Source organism: Homarus americanus, unplaced genomic scaffold, assembly GCF_018991925.1.
Source record: "Homarus americanus isolate GMGI-L3 unplaced genomic scaffold, GMGI_Hamer_2.0 scaffold11022, whole genome shotgun sequence".
Taxonomy (NCBI): Eukaryota; Metazoa; Arthropoda; class Malacostraca; order Decapoda; family Nephropidae; genus Homarus; species Homarus americanus.
The window spans coordinates 15,271,384-15,284,000 of record NW_024737068.1 but is presented as its reverse complement, the minus strand read 5'-3'; the positions used below and the strand labels follow the sequence as shown (position 1 = coordinate 15,284,000).

The window sequence follows — 12,617 nt, the reverse complement described above, 5'->3', positions numbered from 1 at the left end:
GGTCGTGGTATGGTAGTGGTAGATGACCAGAGAATTGACAGTCGATAGGTGAAGGTCTGGGGACACAGCCCACGAGTCCAGGACCTATGATGAGATCACAGCCAGAATTTGACGAACAGCGGGGTAGCTAGATAGTGGCTGTATGGCGGCTGGGTTGAATCTGCCGGTGACCCAGATAGACGCTGCCGTTCGCACCTCTGTCCAACCGCCCCAAGTGTCGTCCGCACCAGCAAACGAGAGAGTTAGCAGCGGTAACGAGCAGGAAGATCGTTTCCGCCCTTACAGCTGGCTTGGACTATATCGTTTATGTACAACAAAAACATTATTTGACCGAGAATGGAACCTTGGGGGACGCCATACAAGATTGGCGAGGAGTCAGTTTGGTGATTATTATAGCAGACATACTGCTTCCTGTTGGACAGATATGAGGTAAACCAATTGTGGGACAGGCCCTTAACGATGTAAAAAAAGCTTTGAAAGGAGGATGGTATAGTCAACAGTATCAAAGGCTTTAGAAATGTCCAAGAATATACTGACTGTGAAATGGCTGTCATCAAAGGATAGCAGAGCACTCTCAGTCAACCTTCTAGCTCTAAATCAAAACTGGGAGTATTGTAAAGATGTTATTGGCTTTGCAGAAGGAATTTAGTCTACTACATGCTAGCTTCTCCATTATCTAACTTAAGGCCTGGAGGACTGATATGGGACGGTAATTCTTGAAAAGACCTTTGTCACCAGATTTTGTATATGCTGGGTGAACTTTAGTAATTTTCAGTTTATCCGGAAAGACACCACTAGTGAAGGAGGAATTACAGATGTGTAAGAGAACAGGTAGTAATAAGTGGGCTACTTTCTCAATGATGCTCATTGGTATACTATTGTCTTCAACTGCTGCTGCATCTTTGCACATTTTTATGATGGCCAGTAATTCATCTGCTGTGACAGGGGATAGAAACAGCTCATTTTGCTGTCTGTTTTGCAGGTAGGCTCTAAATTCCTCATGGTGATCAGGGATGCTCTGGGCAAGATTTTTGCCAACATTAATAAAGTATTCATTGAAGTGGTTGGCAATGAGGGAGGGTTCCGTTACAACTGAATCATTTATCATAAAAGCTGAGTGGGGGGCCGAAGGCTGAGTTTTCCTGTTCTGAATAGAATATATGATATTCCAGGTTTTCTTACTGTCGCCTGATGCTGACTGGAGTGAGAAAGCAGAAATGTGTGGGTAATTAGAGAGATGGAGTGGAAATGAGTGTTGCCAAGCGCTCCTCAATAGCTGACATTTAACTTGCTACCTTGAAGTCGCGCACACGCAGATGTGTCATACAATAAAACCCTCATGTTTGCTCTCTTAATTCCCTTGTTGGGGGTGAGGGGTTTGGTGGTTGTTGGAGTGTGTAATGTGGGTGGTTGTTGGAGTGTGTAATGTGGGTGGTTGTTGGAGTGTGTAATGTTAGGGGTGTGTATGATGTTGGGATGTGTGGTGGTTGTGTGTGTGTGTGTGTGTGTGTGTGTAATAATAATAATAATAATTAACGGTTTATTGAAAGAGCTTGGCAGCCAGAAGGCTGAAAATTTACAGTTACATATTTGGGGAATGGGTTACGAATTACAAATAATATACAAGTAACATAAGTGACACAAATAAGACATATAATAACTTAGATGGGGATCAGCTCAAACTACAGTTCATTTCAACATAGTGACAGTGTAAGGAGCAGTGTTTACCGGGAGTGAATACACTGATTTATTACATGTTATTGATAATTTTTACAATGGTTGGGACTGGGCTGTTCTTATAGCGATCAGTTCGTGCACGTATGGGCTGGATGCGGTTGTGGTGTCGAACAGCAATTCTCGGACAGGGGATGTCAGGTGGTAGTAGGAGCCGGTGTCGGGGATGGTGTAGAAGCTTCTTACCAAATTTGTAGATGAGGTCGTGGTGATGGTCAGTGAGAGTCGAAAGGGTCAGTGTGTTGAGCGCTTCTTGATATGTGGAGTAGGAAGGGGAGAGAATAATCTTGCATGCCCTCTTTTGCACTTTTTCTAGGTGTTTACGTTGTGTGGCATTTAGGGAGGAAGACCAGGTGGGGGAGGCATAGGTGAGCTTGGGAAGTATGAATGTTGTGTATACACTGAGGAGCTCGTGTGCGGGAACTCCGAGGGACTTGAGTCGGCGGAGGAGGTGGAGACGGAAACTGGAGGATTTGACAACTTCACTGACGTGTGGTTTCCAATTTAGTTTGTTGTCTATGGTGACGCCGAGGAGCTTCGTGGAATCTACAACCTGGAGTGTGTTCGGACCTAGGGTAATGGAAGGAGGTGGGACAATGTCGGAGGAGAGGTTGATGTGCATAACCATGGTCTTGGTATGGTTGATGGTGACATGGTTGTTGGTGGCCCAGTTTTGGAGACTGTTCAATAAATCCTGGAGGGCGGTATAGTTGGGAGCAGAATTGTTGACGCTGATCCCAATGGTGGAGTCGTCGACATATTTCCAGCGAGCAGGGGTTTCTCTTTGGGCATCATTGATGAGCATAAGGAAGCAGAGTGGTCCCATCTTGGTGCCTTGGGGGACGCCACAGGTGAGTGACTGAAAGGTGGAGACAGCCCCTCGGAAGCGTACAGCTTGGCGTCGGTCACTGAGGAAGTCTGTAAGCCATGGTATTAGACTTCTCCGAAGCCCGAGGTCAATAGCTTTGTTTATGATTATATTGTGGTCGACTAGGTCGAACGCTTTAGTGAAATCAATGAAGGCGACAGCTACAGACGTTTTTCGTTTCTCGAGATGGCGGTATATGTAATCGAGAAAGCTGACAAGACAGTGAGTGGTGGAGGAAGTTTTCATGTTGCCAAATTGCTCTGTGTGTGTGTGTGTGTGTGTGTGTGTGTGTGTGTGTGTGTGTGTGTGTGTGTGTGTGTGTGTGTGTGTGTGTGTGTGTGTGTGTGTGTGTGTGTGTGTGTGTGTGTGTGTGTGTGTGTGTGTGTGTGTGTGTGTGTGTGTGTGTGTGTGTGTGTGTGTGTGTGTGTGTGTGTGTGCGTGCGTGCGTGCGTGCGTGCGTGCGTCTTGATCTTGTCGTCGCGTGTTTTTTTGTGGGCGAGTGTTGTTGACAGAAGTGAACCTTTTTAGGGGGTAGGGTCACGTGGTCAGTTCCTCCCCCCCCCCTTTTCCTCACTCAAGCATGGCTAATTTTGGTAAGTACTGTAGATGAATTTGATCCCATAATGATCCTTAATAAATTCTCTATGAGACGTTTCCAATAGGATATGCTTAAACAAAATATTTCAATATGATATATTAATTGGAATTCCATTCTTTTATTAAAAAAAGAAAATAAATGTTGATACCAGAGTCAGTAAAATCAGCTTTAATTTTGTTTGACACATACCATTTTTTAGCAAAATAATTCTGAATACTTTATCTAAAAGTTTGGTGATATAATATATATTTAAAAACAAAAGCTTTATGTGATATGTGCATGAATAGAGCTGTGTTACTTTTGCTTACTTTTATCCTCTTCGCCACTGATCGGCTTGTTAGCCGCATGGACGATCGATCATGTCTCTGTTAAGCACTGTTGGCAAGTACTAGGCATTCATTGGCTCCTGAATGTACCTGAACTGCTCCAGTGTTGGTCAATTCTGGTCTTGAAAGAGCTCACACTCGGTGCCATCACAACACTCTGGCAGGTTGTTCCAAGAGTTCACAACTTTTACTCGGAAAAATTTTGTCATCACAGTTTTCTGGACTTGAAGCTTCTTTAACTTTGAGCTGTGACCCCTTGTGGGGTGAGCTGTAGTTATTGATGCAAACACCACTGTCTGGTACAATATTGTTCAAACCGTAAACACAATTAATGTATACTACTGTATATATCGTAGTTACCAGCAGATCCTGTCATCTTTAACCGAGAGTAGGCAGACACTTCACTCAGTTGACTAATACATAACTGAAATCACGTCTTAACACTTGTGATGAAGGTTGAGTGGGAGATTATTGGGTCATGTTATTAACCTAACCTGATGCAATGTCAGGTCACCCACTGTTGGGTGGGGGATTAGTGGATGTTATGACCTGAAGATGTCTTGAATAATATTATTTTTTATCGATGAGGTATATACAAAGTACTGTACTGTATTGTATATGAAGAGTACAGGTATTAATAAGCACAGATTATTACAGTAACATATCTTTACTAATTAATGAAACTCAAATAAACAATATTGTATCATGTATGAGTCAGTACAGTTGACAAACAGTGAGGTGACCTTTTGAGGGAGGGTGGCGGCACAGTCACGTTTAATGGACCCTTCTCCCTCTCCCCCCTACCTCACAGCATTCTTTATAATCTTTATTTGTGTTAAAGAGATGAATTTGATACCATAATGATCCTCTATGAGACATTTCCAAAATGATATCCTTAAATGACAAGGTAACTAAGTATTTTACTGTATGTGAAGGGTACTTGTCAAAGAATTTTTTTGAAATACTCCGTAACATTCCGCTTTCTCACTTCATATTTTAAAATGTTATGTAACGTAATATTGAAGGGGTACAACTTGACTCATTTATGTTTATTTAAAACATCTTAAGGTCATGAGACCCACTAATCCCTCACCTAAGAAAGGGTGACCTGACATTCCATCCAAAGGTCAGTAATAAGAGACCACTAATCCCCCACCCTACCTCCACCTGACATTGAGTCATGTCAGGTCCCCCAAAATACTTTAACTTTCGTCTTTATTCAATACATTTTCAGAAAATGCTCTCGATTTTCCACCTCGGAATTTTTTTTCCTAAAGCCGTAAATTTTTGGAAAATTACTTCTCTGGGAATCATTTATTGATTGATTTATTTATTTTGACTCACTCACGCACAGATGACTGCAGGTGCTGGCATGTCAGAGTACACAGGTGGAGTGGCCAAAACAGTGTCCATGTTTTCCAAGCTGATGAACCAGGGATCTGCTTTGGTTGTTGAAGGTGTCAACTTTGTACTAAAGGAAAATGTAAGTGTTACCAGATTGGTGAAATAAATGTAAGTGTTAGCAGATAGGTGTAATAAATGTAAGTGTTACCAGATAGGTGAAATAGAAATGATTGCATTTGAGAATTGACTATTGAACATGTATAATGTGGACAATTTTAAAGCCAGTTGATGGTTTGAAGAGTTACATTATAAAAGCAAGTAGCAGGTCAGCTGAAACTATTTCAGAAGAAAATTTGTATGTGCACCTTGTAGGGTTTTTATTGATTTTGGATGTGCTTAATGTAATCTTAATTCCAATTTACCATAACCAGAACTATTCATGTTTGTTGCTCTGTTGTTAATTTATCACAGAAACTTCCTATCACAAGAATTGTGGATCATTTGATGGAACTGAAAAACTGTGAAGAAGAGAAAGAGTATCGCTATTTTGATCCCAAACTGTTGCGCCCGGGTGATGGAGCAGCAACCCCTCGCACACGAACCCCATTTCAGGCAAGGGTTTCATATTTGCATTATCATATCACTTGAAAAATCAAGTACCTTGGTTTATTCTAATAATTTAATAATGATATATATACTAAATATTATTTCTCTTGCATTGTGTTGACTGAGTTATCAACAGACAAACTACCGTATATCTCGGCTTATAAGATGGAATTTGAACATTAAAAAAATCTGCCCAAAGTTAGGGGGTCATCTAAATCACCAAGTATAAAATTCTTACCTCTTAAATATTGTGGTTTAGTGTGTCAAGAGTGGTGATGGAAACATCGTAAGTCACTCACAAGGTCTTACCACTAATTATTTATACTGAAACTTACGTTTGGCAAGCTGGATTCAAATTAAGATTACCGGTATATTAAAATAATAAAAATGTATTATAAACCTGTCTAACATACCGTAAATGAGAATTATACCCCTGTAATAAACACAGCTATCATCACACACCCCTCCCCACGCCCTCCCCATTTGCCAGTGAGGAGACAAGAAAGGGAAAGTGACCGCGAGATTGGGCTATTTTTAGCCGTGGAGGTGGTCAGTAATGCATATCGGTATATTTACTGATAATAATACTTATTTCCTATAAATAATTAATTTAAAATTTATTTTTTTACAAGGAATATTCAGTAAATGACTGCATTAATTCTTGAAACTACTGACAGTTAAATACAGACGCTTAAGTGACGTCACTAGTGTTTACACTACACCAGCTGGTAACATTTGATGACATTACTTGAAGTGAATTGGCCTTATTTTAGAAAACCAAGGATGGTTGGTAAAGGACTACTGAGTCAGTGGGTAAGTGTCACATTTGGGGTACTGGTCTTATACAGCGAATAGAGCTCAAAAGCTACTTTTTAAATGGAAATTTGGGGGGCCGTCTTATGCACCCCGACGCCTTATAGGCCGAGATATACGGTAACTGAATAGTTTTAATTTTTTTTCAATGTGTTTGGTTTTTATCATATGCAATTGATTTTTAAGGGATTATTCTTGTTCTATTGTTTTATAGTGTGTATGTATTTTCTCTTTATGATATAGGATGCTGTGGTGTTTGTTGTTGGTGGTGGTAACTACATGGAGTATAATAATCTTGTCAGTTATGCCAAGAAAAAAGCTGGAACTAACAACAAAAGAATCATTTATGGCTGCACTGATGTTATTAATGCTGAACAGTTTGTCATACAGGTAAGATATATATATATATATATATATATATATATATATATATATATATATATATATATATATATATATATATATATATATATATATATATATATATATATATATATATATATATATATATATATATATATATATAATTTTTATTTATTTTTTCACTCTGGCAAGACTTTTCACATGTGCTGTCTTCCATTATACAGTATACCAGTAATTTTCAACCTTTATCATCTCACAGCACAATGAGCCAGGCACTAAAATGGTCGAGGCACACCATCAGTATTTAAGGATAGATTTGATCGGCGGATCTACATTACGGAATTAAGGAGACAATTTAAAACTGCCATTTGGTCTTTTAATGAACAACACATTTGTTTATTTATTGCATCATTAAAAAAAAGGAGTTTAATGTGCTCCATAAAAGTACCAGTAAAGTCAAAACGTATCCAAATCCTATTTTTTAAAATGCTATCCAAGTGCTATTTAAACTCCCGCAGCACACCTACGGATGCTTCGCGGCACACTAATGTGCCGCAGCACATTGGTTGAAAATCGCTGCAGTATACCGTACCCATAAATCATGGTTACTATTATACAGGTGCTCCTCTACTTAAGAAGGTTCAACTTACAAACTTTCAGAGATACAAACATCATCACTGAGAGGGGTTACCTGCCAGAACAGGTGTTTAATGTGGATGAGACGATTATTTTGAAGAAAATTCCAGATAGAACAAACATTTCCTGAGAGCAGAAGAGTGAGGCAGGTTTTAATGCTGTATTAAAGGGTATAGCTGTACTAAATATCCATAATCTTTTCATTTTTTACAATATGTTTGGTATCTACAAGAGTAAAGTTGGACTTACAAACAATCCTCAGGAATGTAACTCGTTCGTAAGTAGAGGAGCACCTGTGATAGTAATCATGGTTTATGGGTATATACAGTGGTCCCTCAGTTAACGAGCACAATCCGTTCTAGAAGGTTGCTCGTTAATCGAAAAACTCGTTAACCGAAACCATTGTTTCAATGGGTTTTTGGGTAATTGGTTCCAGCTCACCGAAAATTGCCTAAATTCAACAAAAAGGGTAGAAAAATAAACTTACTTTGAGGTGTGTATGTAGAAGGCTCCTGGATGATGATGATGATGATGATGGGAATTAGAATGGGGGTGGAGAAGAAGGGAGAAGAAAAGGCATTGGGGTGGAAGAGAAGTCACCCCATGGTGCCATTTCACCCATAAAATTTTAGTTCTCTTGGTGCAATTCAAGATTATTTTCTTTAAATCAACACTGCACTGCAATATATATTGTCAATATGTAAAATAAATTTCAAAATGATCAATAATTTGCTTGCAAACACAGAAAAAAAAGAGTTTAGTTGAAGAGAGTCTCAAGCAAGATGTTACCTCCACTGAAAACAGAGAGAGACTAATGCCTGTCTGGTGTGTTGAGAGGCTGGATGTTGTGCATAAAACTAGTTTCATTACCTTCAATTATGTTCAATAGTTGTTAAAATGACTAAAAAATTTATTATTAAACTTTTAAAATTATTGAATAGTATAAACTTCTTGATATTTGCTAAAATGGTAAGGAATTTAAGCCCTAGAACCGATTACTGTATTGGCGGACTAATACTATGGCTGGTGGACCGCCAAATGCAAGCGAAAACATGTTCAGGTCGGCTCGTAAGAAACTCATTAATCGAGGGATTGCTCGTTAACCGAAGTTAAGAATCTTATGGAAGGTAACTCGTTAACCGAAATCTCGTTAACCGAGGCGCTCGTTAACCGAGGGACCACTGTATACAGGAAAGCCTCTGATAACAATGGTTCTACTAACGACGATTCCTATTTAAGACCCTGGTTTATTTAGTACCCGATTCAATTTACACCATTAGTGTATTTTCTTCCTATTTATGACGAAAATACAATAAAAAATAAAATTAAATTAAATTTTTCTTATAAATAATAACTACGTAAATCCCGATATGTATTAAAAAAAAAAAACGCCTTGTGCACAGAGGCTGCTGGGCTTGTGAGTGCCGACTCCAGCATCACTAGTATAAACAGAAGCAGGGATGCAGCTTGGCGGGCCTTTTGTTTTCACGCATCTGAACAGGAACAGGAGAAAAACTTTCTCAGGTTTCTTACAGCATTTTTGCATCTATTCAACACGAGCAAAAGAACAAGTGATGGTAGTGCTGGTTCAAAAGCTAAAAGAAAGTGTATGTTTAGCTGAGAAACTAGATGTTTTAAAATGATATGAAAAGGGTGAGAGGTCTGTGCATATTATATGGAGCAAGTAATGAATATATTTTCTGAAGTGGATCCATTAACAGAACGAACCATTAAAATTAAGAGGGACGTGAAAAATGCATATGGCCCTTACATAAAGATGTATAGTGAAAAAAGAAAGCAGCTGTGGAAGGTTTTTTTGACAGCTTTTTAATTCAAAAGCCTATACCATCAATTTCATCTACACCATCAAATTCAGCATCATAAGCAGCTTCAACAAAAACTTCAGGTTCAGTAACAGTTTCAACAACAGCTATGACATCTTTATGGAAAGCTACATCTTCAGCCAGAGTTGAACATGCTTCCTTTGTCATCTGAGCAAAAACTCACCCAACATTCATTGGCTGTCCTTATTTCTTAGATTTTATCACCATTGGTGAGTAGAGTTTTTGTTTTACATTCATAAGTAATAAGTGTTGCTTTCATATTCTTACGTAGAGAAATGACGATATGTTTCACATGTACGCACTTACATATGAAGGCGTTCCCAATCCGTCTCGCTTTTTTCCTTACCATTAATGGTTAGCTACTTATATTGTTCCATTTATAATCATTAAATAACATTACTTAAAACATACATCTTCAATCTTTACATTATTTTTACTGCAGCTACAACCAGGGTCTTATTTTCTTCAGTTTCTTATGTAGACCCATCGTCACAGGTGTAAACGCTAACGAAAACAATGCCGTCTCGTCTCCTCTTGTGTGTTTTAGTATTCTATGTATTATTAATGAATTGTATTGTTATGCCGAGACATAATTTTTTATTATAATCTTGTAAATTAGGTGTTTTGATATTGTTTTGTCCCATTCAGCAGTTATTTTGGGTAAATTTAATGAAATTTTCATGTATATATTGATGTATTTATTATGTAAGAATATTCTAGAATGTATTGCATCATTTTTTTTTTAATTTACCTCTTATTGTAAGCCTAGAATTCTAGATAATTCTAGAATTCTCCAGGCGGGTCTCTAGCCGACCTCCTTCGTCTGATAATCGCTAGAATGTTCTAGGTGTCTAACGAACCGTATATAAGATGGCACGGGCTGCCTAGGGGCAGTTAGTTGCTCGCCTCACTTAGTGTAAAGACTAAGCCTAGCAGAACAACTGAAGACAATTGTTGTGCAAGTATTGTGAAACTGTTGTGATTAATATAAAGTGAGAAGACTAAGGAATTGTAAACTGGTAGTGTGCTGTTTATATATTTGAAGTGTGGAGTTAATCTGTGAAGACATTACCCTGTTAACAGGGTAATGTCTTTTTATTAAAGAAGACTACAGTGCACTAGTGTGTTCCTTTGACCTGGTGGAAATCTACCTGCCTGTTGTTTGTCTGTACACTGATACTGATCGTCGGGGAATTACCGGAGACTGGCGAGACAGCCATTGGTAATTCGACAACTTTTGTGAGATATCTACTGCTCTGTACATACGACCCTAGCCGCTGGTAACCAGTGGTGAAGGCTGGGTAAGAAGTGAAAAGAGGGGGGTTATAACAGTATTGTTCATTTTGTATATATAAACATTAATTCGATCAAATACATATTCAGTAATAAACAATAATGAATCTTTTGTACATATTCTTAATAAAATAAATTATATTATGTTTCCTTGAGTGCACACATACATTGGCGTTCCTCTATCAGCTCACATTTTTCTTTAACATCAATGGTTACTTCTACTGTACATTAAATAACATGAATTAAAACATATTTTTGACACAAATTTTAGTACAACAACCAGGGTCTTATTTTCTTCAGTTTCAGGTGGACAACAACAATGGAGTGCCATCTCCTCTTGTGTGACCATGTTATTATTCATTTATATTGTATAAGGTGCATTCAGAAACATTATTTAAAGAAGATAGTTTGCATTTTTAATTAATTTTATTGTTTTGAGGAAAAGAGGGTAAAGGCCACACAAAAGATATGAAAAGGTCAGACTTTGGAATGCATCTCATTATTATTACTTTATTTTAATGGTAATAAATGATTCACGATACGATGATTGACCTTACACTGCAATATTGGAGGACACATTACCATTGTTATTCGAGGCTTTATTCTGGGAATGAAAGATTTTCAGGTAACGAAACGACTCTCTCAAAACCAGAAAAAAAACCCTTCCCAGGAATTTTCCGGGTATCACGAAAATTTTCTCTGAATTTTCTGGAAAATGTGCCTCTCGAAAAATCATTCCTAAGGCCATAATTTTCCGGAAAATTCCGGCTATGGGAAAGATTTTGAGAAAATTTCAATATATGTCTGTCGTGTATAAACAATTGTGTATACTGTTGCTCACATAACTTTATTAATCTTTAATAATTTTGTTTCACAAGATACCAAAATACTATTTAATATATACAATGTACTGAATATTGTTTTGTATTGCAGCTGACCAAACTAGGTGGGGAGATGTCCTAAGGTGAACAAGCTCCAGAACAATTTTCTTCTCTTCTACTGAAAGCACTAGTGACTGAAAAGGTTTATTGTTGAATACATACATATATATTTTTTATGGACATACAGTATTGTATTATATAATTACTTTCCTTTTTCCACTATATCTTGTGATTATATTTCAGCAATACAGCATTATTTGTTTACTTTAGGATTGTCAACAAACAATAAAGGTAAATTTCTAAAAGCAAAAGAAATTATTATTGGAGGAGGCATGATTTGTATGTTACTGTATCAATAAATTAAAACTAATATCCAACTTCAAATTGTTGATTCCAGCCATAATTGTTTCACTATTATTACCCAAGTTCAAATAATTAGTGGCATTAAAGAAAATTTAATATACTACAATATTATTAATGTAAATACTATATTAATCTTCCTGTTAGCTGGAATCTTCTATCCCTGGAACTTTGCATTATCCGGGGGAAAAAAAAATTGAATTACAGTCGACCCTCGTTAATTTGGACCCCTTTAATCAGGATTTCAGATAAATCGTACGAAATCTGAACTGTCCGTATCAAATTTCTGGTTCTGGGATTGTCCCAGTTGCAATTGGGGTTGCAATTTCAAATTCTGTGTCATCACTAAGGATTAACAAAGTCTCTGGTGCACTCTAAGATTAAGAAAGAAAACGGAAGACTCAGGCGTCCTGAAGCGAGAGAAAACGGACTCCTATGACGGGGCACTCAAATAAACATACATACACATAGCTACATGTTTAGTGGACCCCAAATTTTTTGGCAAAAAATTGGGGGTCGACCTTTAAATGGGTAATAGTTTCATTAGGTTGAAAACTATATACCAGTAACTACCAGTAAACAATGGAAACGACACACCACCAGCTGTGAGTGTCGGTACAGTTGCCAGGACAGATCTCTTGCGTCATCATAGCAAGCCCAAAGTAGCCAAATGCATGGTATGGTAGCACAGGACGATGTAAAACAAAGTATTCATTTTTTAAAGTTTATTTATAGATACATAAATCTTTGTTCATTGCATTTGAAACATCAATCTTTGTTAATTAAATTTGAAACAAAAGAAAACTACGATACCGTATTTCTAAATACCGGGTATTTTCATTAAAATATTACATCACAAGTATATTTTACCTTAACTGTGACTGAATGAATATATTCTCAGAAATAAATATGGAAATGTAATATTTTTGCTGAAATTACGTACGTATTACA

The 12,617-nt window shown here is 37.5% G+C and overlaps 1 protein-coding gene across 3 annotated transcripts in view; it reads left to right on the top strand.

The window, feature by feature from the left end:
• LOC121872999 (sec1 family domain-containing protein 1-like) overlaps positions 1-11,704 on the top strand; it is a 39,162-nt gene extending 27,458 nt beyond the window's left edge. For 2 of the 3 annotated variants that reach the window (XM_042376226.1, XM_042376227.1), the window contains exons 11-14: positions 4,881-5,009; positions 5,342-5,482; positions 6,533-6,679; positions 11,359-11,704. In XM_042376226.1, coding sequence (XP_042232160.1) covers positions 4,881-5,009; positions 5,342-5,482; positions 6,533-6,679; positions 11,359-11,388 — 447 coding nt within the window. In that variant the 3' untranslated portion in view covers positions 11,389-11,704. Of the gene's footprint in view, positions 1-4,880; positions 5,010-5,341; positions 5,483-6,532; positions 6,680-8,691; positions 10,251-11,358 lie in introns of those variants that run through there. The other variant, XM_042376229.1, reaches the window with a different exon arrangement.
• The last annotated feature ends 913 nt before the right edge of the window (positions 11,705-12,617 follow it).